Source organism: Antechinus flavipes, chromosome 3, assembly GCF_016432865.1.
Source record: "Antechinus flavipes isolate AdamAnt ecotype Samford, QLD, Australia chromosome 3, AdamAnt_v2, whole genome shotgun sequence".
NCBI classification, from domain to species: Eukaryota; Metazoa; Chordata; class Mammalia; order Dasyuromorphia; family Dasyuridae; genus Antechinus; species Antechinus flavipes.
Window position 1 is genome coordinate 154,355,081 of NC_067400.1, and position 16,437 is coordinate 154,371,517.

Genomic DNA, 16,437 nt, shown 5'->3' on the forward strand with positions numbered 1-16,437 from the left:
GGCAAAAAATGAAGGAGAAGATGTATCTGATTTTATAAATGCATATCCTGGGATTGAAGAGCTCGACTCTTCAAGTCAAAAAGGGAGAAGATATACTCCTTTTAATTTGAAAAAACTCAAGGATTTGAAAAAGGGTTGCACTCTTTATGGGGCTACATCCTCTTATGTTAAAATGTTACTAGATAATTTGTCTTATGAAATCTTAACCCCGAATGATTGGAAATCTATATCTAGGCTATGTTTAGAACCTGGATAAAATTTGTTGTGGCTTTTGGAGTTTCATTAATTATGTAGGATTCAAGCTCAACGCAACAGGCAAACAGGAGCTAATGTACAAATCGCTTTTGACCAACTAGCTGGTGAAGGTCAGTACGGAGAGAATGCAGAAGAGATTTATTATTCCATAACAGTGTATGAGCAAATTTCTAAGGCTGCAATAAAATCTTGGGGTTCTTTCTCAAGACAAAAAGATCGAGGGGAAGCCTTCACAAAAATAGGGCAATGAACCTTTTGCGGATTTTGTGGGACGTTTGCAAACTGCTATAATAAAAATCATTGGAGATAATGCAGCTACAGAAATAATGACCAGACATCTAGCTAAGGAAGATGCCAATGAGGTTTGCAAAAGAATTATATGGGGATTAGACAAAGATGCTCCTTTAGAGGAGATTATAAGGCGCTGTGCCACAGTGGGCATAAATGCTTATTATACCCAAACTATGATGAACATGGGAAGACAGGGTCCCTCTTGGCAAGGGACTTCTAGAGAAACTTGTCGATGTTTTCAGTGTGGAAAAGTTGGACATTTGAGAGCTCATTGTAGATATGGAGATAGAATGAGAAGACAGACTGAGAGACGACCTAAAACCCCATGTCCAAAATGCAACCAAAGGCTTCCACTGGGCTTCAGACTGTAGATTGACTCAGAGAAATGAGAGGCAGGGCCCAGCTCCAAAATATCATACAAAAGACTCTGATGTGATCAACCAACAGAAAAGCAATCAGGATTACAGTTGGAGAGAAGACAGGCTTTTTAACCCAACAGGGCAGTGCCCAGTTTAAACAGCTCCAATGTAATTGCCAGATGATGAGGAGAAATCCCAAAAGTGGTAATACGAAGGGAATTAGATAGGTTAACTGCTTGGGGAAGAGGGTTTGCTTGTATTTCTACAGATAGAGAAGGAATCAGATGGGTGCCAATGAGCCATATTTGCCTTGTCTATCAGAGAGATACAGAAAAAGAGAAAAATCTGGAAACAAAGGAGAAGACCTAAGAACAAAATCTTCAGGAATCATTGGATTCTCCAACACAAGATGAGATTGTTTCAGTTTTTGAAAATCAGCAGGAATCATTGGATTCCTTACGAAGAAAAATTGTTGATGAGACTATTGCAGTACTTCAAAGCCTGCAGGAATTATTGGATTCCTGGCACATGAACTAATGGACAATGCATTCCTTTTGGACTATTTCTAGGACTTCTGGACATGTATAAATTCTCATGTTGATTCATATTATTTGTTACATTACTACTAGCCTGTGTTATATTGCTATGTGCTTATGTAATTATGTGTAATACCTCCCATATTGATGGATTTATATATACCTGTTTCAAGTGAGCCCCTTCAGAAACCCGCTAATCTGATTTGATTTCCCATTTCCTTTGGTGTTTTCATCTCCCTTCCTGAGAAGTCAGGGAGGGTGTGACCACCTTCTTTTTATGGTGTTTTCACTTCTTTTTTGAGCAGTCAGGGAAGGTATGATCACCTTCTTTTTGGGGTTCTCACCTCCTTGAGAAGTCAGGGAGGTCATGACCACCTTATGTTCTAAATCAAAAGAAAGCAGGAGATGTTGGAATCCTTACAAAGTGTTAAGTCATTAGAATTGATAGAGACAATAATTATCTAATTTAGTGATTGATTTGATCCTATAAGAAGATGTTATGGGCCAGAACTTGAAACAAGGTACTAACTGGAATTGAGGAGACAATGTTTAAATCTAGTTTAGCATTAACTTAATCCTACAACAAATAATGGTTTCCCAGTAATATAATGATTGGTATACATTCAGTGTATAGCATAGAAGCAAGAAGCTCTCAGGGCCAAAGAGCATTCTGGGAGACTGAGAGCCAGGAGCGAGTGGAGGCGTCAGTTGAGAAGATTCAGAGAGAGCTGGAGGCAGAAGCTGGCAGACAAGCTGCAAGAGCTCTTGGAACCAAGGAGTGGGATAGGCCTCTAAGAAAGCTACCCGGGCCCAAGGAAAGAGATAAGACTTGGAAGGAGAAAATAAACGTTTGGATTTTAACAGCTGGTTGCATTTGGGGTGATATTGATCTGAACTGAAACTAAGGCTGCCTCCAGAAAACATCCCCAAGAAACCTGCTCTCAGAGAGAACCATTATATTATAAAAAAGAAAAAGAACACCACAGTAGGCCTAATTTATGCTCCCTGGGTTATATTATGATTTTTTTTAAAAGATGTCACCCCATAAACAAAATCCAAAGCCCTGGCTGATATGGAAACAAACAAATCCAAGCACTCGGAGTAGAAAAGGTTAGTTGTAGCTATACTATGAGTGCATATCTCACTATCAGAAAGATTCATTTAGGGAGAGTCCTCGCGGGCCAGATGCAGCAGCTGAGGATGTTTATCCCCCTCCCCCAGGGCTATGAAGTTCCTTTATTTAAAGGCCCACAAAACAAAGTTTTTGTTTTTACTACAGTCTGGCCCTCCAACAGTCTGAGGGACAGTAAACTGGCCCCCTATTTAAAAAGTTTGAGGACCCCTGCTTTAGGACATGAGGATTCTTTCTCTGCAACCTGTCCTTTGTAGAAAAGGAAGACCCAGATCTGCTGAGCCACTTTTCTTTTTTCATGGCTCTTAAAATACACAGCCTTCCTTTGGTGTGTCTATTCCCTTTCAAGCAGAGGTATGAATTCTGACATGAAAATACATGTATTTATTTTCCATCTTGAAGATTTGCTTTTAGCACAATTTCTTCAAGAAAACAAACTGATTATGCTCCACACCAAGTATATCATTGTCTAATAAACCTGTAGATTCCATTTGTAAAATCAGTTTATTATAATTTTGGACTACCTTTGGATTTCCCTATGTAAAGGTAATATTGGTGGCTTTTATTAGATGCTATTTCTAATTACAGAAAATCTTGTGAACTACAGTTTACAAACCTTGTATTTTTGGGATTTCCCCAGTACATTTGCCAATGAGAACATAATAGAGTGATCACTGGGTATTAATTCTAATGCCTCCCTTCCAACTGCTTCAGCTTGGGCTAAGTTACCTAGGATAAAGAAACAGAAAAAAACAACAAAGTGAATTATACCTTAAAATATTTTCCTAGTATTTGATCTATCTTCCTATAATTAAAAAGTTATGCATATAAACGAATCAAAATTGCTAAGAAAAAAGAAGTTATTTACTCATTTTAAGAAACTTGAGAATATAGATCAAAGGATAAGAATAAGGTCTGGACCTTTTATTTTATTATTATAGGCAATTCTCTTTAGGAATTATAGTAGTGGAACTCCCTCTACTGATGCAGGTGGACACCATAAGTTATAATCTTAAAAGAATTTCATAGAACAGTGAGTGCTAGTTCTGGCTCTGAGGCCAGCTCTCTTCTTTATGGTATACTGAACCAAAAGAAGACAAAAAAAAAGTAAAACATAAAATAATTAAAAAAAAGAAAACTTTAGATTTGAAGATTTTACATCTTTGTAATTAATTTATAATAATATATCCATAATGGAGAGTGAAACAGAATGTTTACATAAACTGGTCCTCATAATGGGGAACAATCCTGCAATTTATTTCAATTGTAATCATATTCAAATAGTATTTTATTAAAGGATATTTTATAGTCTTCAGCAGTAATATGAAAGTATTTCCTTACAGAAGCTAGTTATAATCAAAAAGGTAGAATAGATAAAACTTTCAATAAGTTTTTCCTAAAATTCCTACTTGAAAACTTTAAATGTATATATATATATATATATATACACATATTTATTTATGTACGTTTATTCAATTTTTTTCTCTTTTTTTGCTGAGGCAATTGGGGTTAAGTGACTTGCCCACAGCTAGGAAGTGTTAAGTCATCAAATCTGAACTCAGATCCTCCCAAATTCAGGGCTGGTGCTCTACCCACTGCACCTTTTAGCTGCCCCATCAATTTTTATTCTCTTAAGAGACAGACTAATATAGGCAACTCAACAGATCTCTTTGTTAGCTTTTTATTTTAGAAAGAATAATCATGAAAACTATGTGATTAGATCATCTTTTTAATTCTCTCAGCTGCTCATGGTTTTTCAGTACCTTATTACTCTGGCATCATGGATGAATAAGTCAAATGACTGAACTAGTTAAATTATCAAACTTAAAAAGAATTTGGATAGGCATCTCTCTAAATGTATTGTCTACTTTCTTTTATTATTGAGAGTATACTGAGTATTATCCAATCAAGAAAAGGTATGAATACACAATCACATCAGGTTTTTAACTGTTTCCTAATATGGCAAGGATTGTAAGGTCTGTAGTAGGTACTTATGTCAACATTTAATTATCTTAGCCTATTATGTTTTTTGAATTTGTAGTTTTACTTTTCTTTCCTTTGCTTTCAGACTAGGCCTATATGCAGAAATCTTTTACTAAAGGGGTCTCACAAACAATTATGGAATACATAAAACCGTGTTGAGTGATTGGGCAACCCCAAATGTGGCAGTGACTCTAAAACTTAAAAGTGTGGTTACAGATTTTTATCAGGCCTCCAACTATCACTCTTTACAATTATCATTGTTCCTGTGGTCAATAAAACTTCCTAACCCTTCAAATTTCCTATGGGCTAGAATATCAGATTAACTAAGTCTGTTACAACTATTTCTAAAAAGTAAAGAACAAACAAATGGACCAAGCGACTCTCTCATGATTAAAGTTCATAAGCTTGGGTATATCAATTTTTGCAAGAGTTTTTTTTTTTTTTTAATTTTTTCTCCTTACTTAATGGTTTCTTGGCTATGTCTAGACAAATGACTAAATTTGTCAAATAATTAAATACATCAGCCTTAAATTTTACAATGCTATAATGGTATCTTAGTTTTCTCAAAATTTTTATTTTACATGGCTAAAAATCAGATAGAAAAGAAAGCTTCATTTAGTAAACATGAATCTGATTAATCTGAGACCTTAAAAAAAACAAATGAGTCATGTATAGTTCTTATTAGGTGACATTATAACTATGTTATTATCTTGAACTTACATAGAACCACCATCACTAAAGTTCAAACACATTGTTAAAAATAACTATACCTGTATTATCAAGCAGTATGATCATATTATTCCAAGCCAAAGTGTGCTCTGGTTTCAAAAAAGTTGCATTTCTCCATGCATTCAATGCATCTAGGGGACGATTCAAGTCTGCATACTGAAAATAATGTAACAATTTAAGTGATTTTCTCCCCTTATTTTCATTTCTCTTTTTTTTAAGTTTCTGTGACTAAATTAAAATTTAGAAGACTGAATTTTCCAAATAACATTTAAGATAAAAAAAAATCCTATTTAATGATGCTATATTTTAAAAATATTTATATTCACATTATAGAAAGGGAGTCAGCTGAAAGCCTGATTCATTTCTTTCCTCTCTGCCCATACACTATATATACTGCAAAGTATCTGTACTCTACAATATCTATCTCATCTATCTTTTCTCTTTTTATGACAGCCATCCTTGTTCAAGTCCTATTTTTCTCCAGGACTATGGCAATAACCTCCCGATTGATTTACCTGTTTCCAATCTCTTTCCCTGTCTAATAGATCTATCATATAACTTCTGAATTGATATTGTAATACATATATCTGCCTACAATATTTAAAGTCCTTTAAAATTTGCCTCCAACTTCCCTTTCCAAGTTTACTTTCTAACATTCCCCTTAGCACACTCTATGTTTCTATTAAACTTTCCTTCTTGTGGTTCCCCGAAGTGGTCATTTCCTTTACAACCTTTATGCCTTTGTACAGATTGTTCTGTACAAGTGCCCTCTTTCTTCATCACTTAGCTTCTTGTAGAGCTCAAGGATTTTATATTCCATGAAAAGCCTTCCCTGATCCTACCAGCTGTCAGTGCTCTCTGCCTCTTCACATTTTAGTCTATTTATCTGTTTCCATGTTGTATTCAACAATGAATTCTAAATTCCTTGAGGGTAGGGTAAGCATTTTAAGTGCTTTTCTTTGTATCCCCTAGTAACTAGTTATGCTGCCTATTCATATATGTGTATGTGTGTGTGTGAGAGAGATACAGATTAGATTTTGAATTCAGTGGTATGGGGGAATTTATATCACTTAAGTTAGGCAATTGGTAATAAAATTTAAGAATTAACTTCGAGTGGGCAACTTTGTAGGTAGGTTATTTGTTTAGGGTCAGACTACTAGTTTTTCAGAGGTGAGACAGAATGAGGAGTTCCTCGTTCTGAGGTTGCCCTGTAACTTTTATGTAGTAGGCATTTTAAAATGCATATTGAATTAATATTTGTTAAATTGATGAGTTATAAGTTTTTTATTTTTTAAAATAAAAGCACACAGTAATATTATTTAAAAATTAAGTCAACTTTGTCTTTGTTAAAAGTTGTTACTTCTAGTTACTAATCAATGACTCTTAAGCTTTGTTGTTCCTATATACTAAAAAAACCCGTGAGTTTTATAATAAGCATACTTTCTATTCTCTGTGGAAAAAAAATCCCAAAAGTCATGCCTTAAACCACACTCATTATTTTCTATAATTTTTACAATTTACAATTTGAGTGTCAAAACCACATTTAAATCAAAAATTCCTTTTTTGGGGAGGTGGGTGGAAGGTTTTATGTTTCATTTTACTTTTAAATCAGTCATTAGAATTTAAAATGGTTGTCTCTTAATTTGCATAACTGGTGAGCAAAACACTTAGAAAAAAAAAAAAAAAGATGGGTTTCTTTGATTCTAACCCCATGCCCTCTTTAACTAAGTTCTAATAAGAGCTTTATCTCAATATAGTTTTGTTTCTTTAACTCTAGTGAAGGTGCCAGTAATGGCAATTTATCAGGATTTAAGGATGGTACATATTCTAGTAGAAACTGTCCAGTCTGTCTTCCTTTCATAAGACAACAGCAACATTTTGACTTGCCCTGTGACCTTCATAGCAAACAAATGACATATTATGCAAAAGAAAGAAAAATTTAATGAATTATGGAGACATTTACTAACTTCCATTTACTTGTGCTGTCATAATTTCTTGCATGGCTTTACTTAGAAACTAAAGCAACAGCATTTCCTCTGTTATTTGACAGAAATTAGGTGAAAAGTTCAAAAGGAAAGGAAGTAATGTAAACATAGGTATCTCAATTAAATCAACATTTACTTTCCTTTCTGTGTCAATGGGCAACATAATTAATCTTTCTACCACATCTTTTCATAAGCAAATGACAAGTAGAATCTTGTATGTTTAGTCAATTGGATTGAGTCACTAGAACAAATCAATAGGACAAAAGTCACTATCATACCATTTATTAACATAACCAGGAACAAACTTATTTTAGCAATTCAAAATGCTTAGTTCATGTTGCAATGGTTATTAAAATTGAGAACAAGTTGAGTCGGGTGAAATTTTGGTTCTGAAGTACTATAAAATATAACCTTAACTCTTAAAGCATTAATCCGGTAGTACGGTCTAGTGGATAGAGTGGTGGATTTGATATCAAGGTTTGTTCCTACCACAAAGCTTATGAGCTGTGTGAATCTGGATATGCTAAATAACTCTTTAAGGTTTCAGTTTCTTCAGTTGGACTAATTTCTAGGGTTCCTTTTATTTCTGGATCTATAAAACCATGTACTTCTTTTCTTACTGGATAGCTTTTTCTAGATCATTGCTCCCTAGAATGGGGATATGAACTAAATCATAAGATGCATTAAGAAAACATTAGAATTTACATTTTTTATTAAAGAAAAATTAAGCTTTGTTAATACTTAATATAGAAGTTGACAGTATTTGGCACCTTCAATCTATCTGTGTATCAAATGGTCATATGTTTCACATAGAGTGCAAGATGTCAATAATCATTTGTTTGCTTCAAGAATACTGGAATTACAATTTCTGGATGCCTGGTTAAATGGATTTATATATGATATTATTTACTTTTAAGCAAATAGCCTTCACAAAATAAGCAAGTGTTTTAAAAAGATTCTTGCCAAGATCCATGGTTTGAAGGTAACATGGACAATATGAATCTAAGCAGACAAGAAAATGGTGAAGCTGCCATTTTTATTACTAAAACAAGATATTTGATTAGCCGCATTACAAAATAAAAGAAATAATGTTAATCAGATCTGACAAGAAATCCAATGGGGGTTATAATATAAAAATCCTTTCATAACAAATTTTTTCAGTAAAATAATATATGCAAAGCATTTTGCAAACCTTAAAAGCATTATATGTTAATTAATATATAGAAGTCTGTTGTTTATTTCATGACCAAGCATACAAAAGTCATCAAATTAAAAGGTGAGTTATCCTATGCATTCTTTAATAAAAAGACATTTCAATTTGCTGACCTTTTTATATTGACAAGTGGCTATCAGTAATATAATATTTAGCAAACATTTTTTGAAGAAAAAAACCCACTTAATCTGTTGCTTCAAAGTAAAGGTATCATTTTAACATTGACCGAAACCCACTTTTTGAAAGAAATGCATGCTATCCAGAAAACATTTTTCAAATATATGTTTGGAAATACTTCCACAAAATGTTACCTATAAAAACACTATACTTGCACCTGAAAAACTTGGAAAAAGAACTTTCTAACCTGTTTAGAAATCTTCCAAACAAAAAGCTTCAGTGTTTTTTGAACTCATTTGTTAAAATATAGAAATGCAACACAATAGTAACTGACATCAGGGACATGGAAATTTATTAGCTGAATTTCCACAAAAACTTTTAATTGGTGACTAGAATTGAAAACTGAGAATTACATTTTAAGTAAGCAAAATCAATAGTATACTTCTTACATTTGAACTACACATCTATGTGAAGCATCCTTTCCAGCTATGATAAACAGTAGAATCAAATAAAAAATAATTTGAATTTAGAATCAAACTTTGAATTGATACATCACAAAATGTCAGACTTAGAATTTAAAAAATATCCACTTACATGTGGATTCAAATATAAGAAGTTTCTCATTGACTGACCTTACTAAATAATATTGTCAATGAAAGTTTTAGTAACAGAATAAGCAAAATGAAATAATATAATATACTACTAACATGAAAAACTATTATTTAGTAAACATGAATTGTTTTATGTCATTAAAATAAAATTTTAAAATATTTAAATTTTATCTTTATTTCATTTTTAAAATGTCCAATATATAGTACAAGAACATGAATGTATATGACACAAGTACATATATATTGGGTATATGTATGATTTTTTTTTAAACTAATGGGATATCATAATTAAAAAAAAAAAACTCGGAGGCCAGCTTTATGGAGAATGACATTCTTTTTTTGTGCTGATCTGGAAATCAGAACTTATAAAGTCTTCAACAAATAATTAGTCCACAAAGAAATAAGAGGACCCAAGTTATTATGTCTTCTCCATGAAATCATCTAGGAAAATTTAGTATGTTATGATGGTAAAATGTATTTTTAGTATGTTATGATGGTAAAAAAAATTCACCATCACTTAAAATAAATCTTGTTTGGAATAACTCTTAGTGAATTTGGTAAGATACAATAACCAAAAGTCTATATTGAGGCTTTTATTTGGAAACCTTTCCATCTTTAAAGGTAATGACAAAGTTCCTGCTGTGCTAGAATAGCCTTTGAGAACTCTGTTAGTCCATGACATGAGGAACCATCAAAGTAGAATCTTTTATGGAATAAAGAGTAGTTTAGGAAGATCCAAGAATATTTTTTGGAAAATATATCAAATTTACTTTGTCATGTAGTAAACAGGAAAGGCTTTGTGTAAGGCCTAGCTGATATTTATTTAAACAAATTGATCCATTATCTGATCCAACCTATTAAAGATACTTGTTCTGCACAAATAAATGTTATCAGGCAAGGGAAAGCAGCAAATTTCTCTCAAGGTTTTTCTTTTGGCAAAAGAGTATTTAAAGAAACGAGCTTTCAAGTTATCAGGCTTCTACAATTCTTTAATTCACTTAAAAGTTTTAACTGCTAAAAGAGATTGAAGATTGAGATTTAAAAAAAATTATCAAGAATACAAAAAACATAAAACAGCAATGCAGAACAAAATCTTTAAAATTAATAGCAAGAACATTTGGCAACATAATTTCACAGAATCATAATAAGCAATATTTAATATAAAACACTTTTCTAAGATAGGTAGGCACTTATATACTAGCCATCAAATACCTAAATAAATTTATATTCTATATTAGATTCTTTATGAAGTGACTCTTCCATAAACTCTATATAGACTAAATTATCTCTTTTCCACAACTCCAAGGACGTAAAGTGACAACAGTTACCAGAGATAGTGTAGAAAGTTATATAATTCAATAAACTGCAAAGTAAAAGGACCTTAAAATACAAGATAAAAAGCTACAGGAAGTCTTCACTTTTATAGACAGTATCCTAAAAAAAAAGGAAGAGACAGCTTCCCCCCAAATTAGAACGAATTATATGGACACCTATTTGGGATAGAACCATACTGAAATGAAATTCAAATATATGCATCAGAAGATAAGTTGGTAAAAAAAAAACTGCCAAAAGTTACATGACATTAACTTTTAGCTTTTCTAAAACTACTACACTTCAAGATAGCAAAAACCTCACAAATAAGCATGGATATTAAAAAAATTTATAAGAAGAGTTATATGAAGTCCTTAGTACACTACTAAATGACTATTATGAAGCCCTTTGATACAACTTGAATGTCATTACAATATAATAGATTGTAAATGTTTTAAATTTTATGATTAATGATAAAAAATATGACAAATATACAGATATAAGCTTGAAAGCAAAAGAGCAATTAAATAACTCAGACCTTTCTATAAAATGATTTTGAAATAAGTAAAAGTCTTAATGCTTCAGTTAGTTTAATTTTCTGAAAATTATTTTTCATCACCCTCATTAAGTAGGAAGCTAGATTAGAATTCATGCCATACATAATTGTGTTCTAATGTTTAGACCCTTTAGTCCCTCACTGTTGACAAGTGTTCTCTCCACTCTACTGTTCAAATGAGAATGCTCTAAGCCAAAAACCAAAAGCCTAGACAAGGTTCAAATATACACCAACAGTCTTCAAATGTAAGAATGGTTTTTTCAGCTATTCAGCTGTTCAGAATAGTGTTTAGCTTTTTCCTCAGTTTCCCTAAAGATAGATGGAAAAAAAGGGTTTAATTTGAAGTATTGAAAAACTTAGGTAAGAACTTTTGTGAATGAGAAGTTTTTCTCCATAGATGTTTAAGGCAAGATAAGTATCTGTTTAAAATCAATTTAGATATAATCCTCCTTAGGGTATACTGAGTTAATAAATGAGAGACTGTCTTATTACTCTATGATATATTGAGTACATAATAAAAAAAAGACTATAATCTAGTTTTGGCAAAATAATTTTCTCTGACACAGAATTAGGAATTAAAAATAAAATGCTTGGATTCATAGTGTGTACATATACACACACACGGACATCATTTATTTCTTTTAGTTTTTATGGAAGAAGAAAACATATCAAGCTCTAAATGAATGTTCTTTTTTAAGACTTGAAAAATAAATCAATAAGTAAACCAATTGTCTCTTGATTCTTATCAAATAGTTTTAAGCACTTTGTAGACAAGAATTCATCCCTGACTTGATATCCCTGAGTCAAGCATCATTATTTCTATTTTCAGAAAGATAATAGTATATTATTCAGAAAGATAAATAACAAATACATGCTTTGAGTTAAATTATTGATTAATACAGTTAGCCTCTTTAGGATGGAGGAAAGATTGAGCAAGAATTTGAGTTTTTTTAAAATTGAGCTTTTATTCATTCAAGTTATAAAAAAACAAACTGATGGTTTCAAGAAGATGTTGAAGAAAGGGCTTCACAGGGTATTTTTCCTAATTTAACTTATTCTCTAGTTTAACCTATAGCATTTGTCGTTTCCATCAATTTTGATGAAATCAAACTGGAAACATTCTTAATTTAAGGATTTTTTTTTTTTTTTAATGAAAGATTTTCAAGAAAAGAAATTAAATTCCTACATCCTACATAGTCACAGATACACAGATATGAACATTCTTCTGCCAAATATAAATCACAAGCTTACCAAACGCCCTAAATTGTAGTAACAATCTGGATACTTTCTTCTGTATTTAATTGCTGTCCAGTAGCTTCGCTCAGCTTCTCCAAACCTCCGAAGACTGTTCTGTACTATGCCTAAATTCATCCATGCTGCAGCAAAGTCTGGTCTAGAAAATTATTAAAGAAAAAAAAAGGTTCAAACTCCAGAATGTAAAGAATAACTTTGTTTTCTGTCAATGCTATATTCTGTTATAAATATTGCTCACTGTATTCGTATAGCAAGAGACAATAGCTCCTCTGCTTCCTGTAGTTCATTCCTTTCTTTCAGGATATTTCCAAGATTATTCATGGCATGAACATATTTAGGATTCAATCTGAGTCGTAAGGGAGGGAAAAAAACACAAACAAAAAACCATTTATTCCTAGTAATTTTATTATGCAATCAAGAAATGCCAATAGTACTTTGTAATTTGGTCATTCAAAATTAAATGCTATAAATCTGAGAAGATAGAATAGTATACATGCTTATGTTATTTTATAGATTCTCATATAATTAAACACATACATACACACACACACACACACACACACACACACACATTTTTTTTTTAAGCAATCCAATGAAGTACTGTGCTCACTACCTTACAGCTTCCCTATAATATCTGATGGCAGCGATCTGGTCACCTTTATCAGCCAGGTTTTTGCCAATGTTGTAGTGTACCTGAAACAAACAAACTACAAATCACAACTGTACCAATTGGTGGCTAGATTTTTTTAAATCTATAGCACTAGCATTTATGGCTTCTTTTAACTTAAAACATGAAATATTTCAAAAATGGATTGCCTTGATTTAGTCAAGTTCTTTAGGGATGGAGAGAATCTCTGGACTTTGTTTTTTGGTACTTTAATTTATCCTTGTCACAATTTTATTTTTTCCTTCCTTTATGAAAAGTTTAGGGAAGGAAGACAACTGAGAGAGGGAGGGAAGGATGGAGGGAGAGGGACAGTGAGGGAGGGAGAGAGAGAGAAAAAAAAAAAAGAAAGAGAGACGGGGGGAGGGAAAGGGGAAAGGTTATGATTTAAGAAAGACATTAACACTGTTTAAAAGGCATTGATATTTCTAGAACAAATGGTAACCAATAAATTCATGAAATACAAGAAATTACTAAAAGTTAAAAACCACTACAGTCAGATAACTGGGATTTTGTTTCTTTTTTTCTTTTTCTTTTTTTTTTTTAAATTTTATTTTATTTAATAATAACGTTGTATTGACAGAATCCATGCTAGGATAATTTTTACACGACATTATCCCTTGCAATCACTTATGTATCGTTTTTTCCCCTCCCTCCCTCCTCCCCCCCCCCCAGGATGGCAAGCAGTCCTATATATGTTAAATATGTTGCAGTATATCCTAGATACAATACATATTTGCAGAACCGAACAGTTCTCTTGTTGCACAGGGAGAATTGGATTCAGAAGGTAAAAATAACTCGGGAAGAAAATCAAAAATGCAAATAGTTCACATTCCTTTCCCAGTATTCCTTCTTTGGGTGTAGCTGTTTCTGTCCATCATTTCTCCAATGAAACTCAGTTAAGTCTCTTTGTCAGAGAAATGGGATTTTGTTTCTTGACAATCCTAATTGGAGAAAAGACTATATTTTTAAAATTATGAAATTGGAATGGACAGTGGAGAGAAAGTAAACATCAAGACACTTCTCTCCTGATCTGGTTCAAGACTTTTAAAATTATATATATATGGTCTTTTTCTTCCATAAAATTCAAAATGTGTTACCAATATGCTTGGCTATTGAATACTCATTGACAGTGAAAATGTACATTTTTCACTACTAGGAAGATAACTTCCCCAAAACCATATCCATCTTTTTAGATAGGACATAGGGTTGAAAATTATATTGGAAATCATTTAGTCTAAACTCCAATTTTCATGAAGAAATTAAGGCCCAAGAAGATAAGCAGACCTGCTGAAGAGCATACAACTAATAAATATCCCATGATATTTTTTGCCAAAAATACAGTTTGGATGATAGCAGAGTTTGGTAGATTTGGAACTGATTATACAACTGGCCAAAATGACTAATGATTAATGAATGGATAATCATTTAATGAAGTTTCAGTTGGATTAGAAATTCAGGTACCAACTTAAGAGTTCTCTTCCAACTTTAAGATTTTATGGTGCTAGTGGCAGAACCAGGACCAGTATTGAGGGCTCCTGATTTCTAATTCCTTTTTAATTATCCTACATTGCTTCCTAGTTCCATTCTAATAAATCAGAGGTAAAGGAAACCCCAAGAGAAGGCAGCAACTAGCAACAACAAAACAAACAACTCCAAAAGGAGAAAGATAGGAAATATTACTATTCATTACAAAAAAAAAAAAAAAAAGCAGATAGGGGAGACAAGAAACTTTATCAAGAATTCTGAATTTGAGAATATCTGAAAGGCAACATTAATATATCCATTTTAAAAACTAGAGATCTGTGACCTAAGTTAATTATACAGTAAATAATTGGTCCAGAAGAAACCAAGTTTCTATCATCATCCTCATAAACACACTTAGACAAAGAATTTATGCCATCTGATAACTATTGTTTCCACAAAAATATGCCATTAAGAAAACAATATCATGGGAACAATCGGTTCCATAGGAACAAATGTTATGAATGAGCAATTGCTTAAACAATATTGATAGTGAGATTTCATTACAATGGTTTAATGTTATCATTGCAAACTGTTACGGAAGACAGCAACATTAGGTTGAGTATGCTTGTATTGAGTACCTGATGCAAGGACTAATGTATAAAGCAAATTAGATAGGAACCCTGCCCTTTAAAGTCCTATAATCTGTTATTTTTGACGTAGATGTAGATATAAAGGAAGCACTTTAATTAAAAAATTAATTAGGTTAACTTGTAATTACATTATATTAATTGGACAGTGTAACAGAGAGCTGGCTGTCAGGGAAACCTGTATTCAAATCCTGTCCAATACATGCTGACAATGGCAATTTTCTGTAATGGTGAATTATAAAAGAAGGTGCTGAACTACACAGGTAAATGGAGCTACTTGCCAGGAGAAAGCTTTCTAAACAGAAGTCAAAGATATAAATAGGAAAAAAAAAAGAAAAAACATAAAACATTTATATTTTCTGGGAGGATATCAAGTTGTATAGCAGTCTTTGAACATTGCTAACAATGAGCTACATTTTTTCCCTTTCATCTTCACTCATATTTTAAAGCACATACATGCATTCTAAGTTACCTAATCCTACAAGGTTATGTGACAATGACAAATCACAGAAGACATGAGTAGGTACTCCTGTGAATCATCAAGTATAATTTAAACTTTTTGGTATAAATTTCTGTCCATTCATTGATATTATTGTCTTAAAATTACAGCTTGGAAGAGAATAGTAGCACAAACATTTTTAAAAATCTGCTCTAAATGGCTATAATTTTGCCTTTCCCTCCTGCCCTGTTTCTCCAACATCCCACCAAGCCCAAAGCGACTGAAGGCAGTTGGAGCCAACCTCTATTGCTGTGGTTGCAACAAGAATACAAATACAGCTTCAACTTAAGATTTCAACATGACTCCAGCTTCTTCCATTCTCTAGCTCCTGCTGCTTTCCTTTGTTATGTGAAATTCTGTTTTCTAAATAAAAAGCTCAGACAAAGAGTTCAACTGCCCTCTGCAGTACGGACAGCTTTCTGTAGCAAGCACAAAGGACCAAAGATCATAACGCCAAGGAAGAAAAATCACAATTCTTAAGTAAAAGCTATGGCTCTCTATAATTAGTTGAAAGTCTTACAGAACCCTGAACATAATTTGTACTTTCAAACATTTCCCATAATTAAGATCTAGGAAACAGTTACCCAGAGGTCAGCTTTAGCATGCATGCCATTTTAGCATGCATTATTTGAGCAGCGAGAACAGATCTGGGTTGACATATTCCACACAAATCACACAACCCTATTATCAGGTAGTTTATTAAAAGGGTATTTAGAGAATGAGTAATTTTTCTTTTCTATAAAATTTAAAAGAAAAAAATGTTTAATTTTCAATTTTCCTGGCAATTCCTGAATTGCAATTGCAATTAGTGTGAAAAGCCTAGGAAAT

At 32.5% G+C, this 16,437-nt stretch overlaps 1 protein-coding gene across 1 annotated transcript in view; it reads right to left on the reverse strand.

Annotated features, from left to right (window-relative positions):
• TMTC4 (transmembrane O-mannosyltransferase targeting cadherins 4) overlaps positions 1 to 16,437 on the reverse strand; it is an 89,899-nt gene that overhangs the window by 9,826 nt on the left and 63,636 nt on the right. The window contains exons 12-16 of the mRNA XM_051984073.1: positions 12,946 to 13,025; positions 12,571 to 12,678; positions 12,330 to 12,471; positions 5,327 to 5,441; positions 3,190 to 3,302 (exon numbers count right to left, since the gene is read on the reverse strand). Coding sequence (XP_051840033.1) covers positions 3,190 to 3,302; positions 5,327 to 5,441; positions 12,330 to 12,471; positions 12,571 to 12,678; positions 12,946 to 13,025 — 558 coding nt within the window. The remainder of the gene's footprint in view (positions 1 to 3,189; positions 3,303 to 5,326; positions 5,442 to 12,329; positions 12,472 to 12,570; positions 12,679 to 12,945; positions 13,026 to 16,437) is intronic.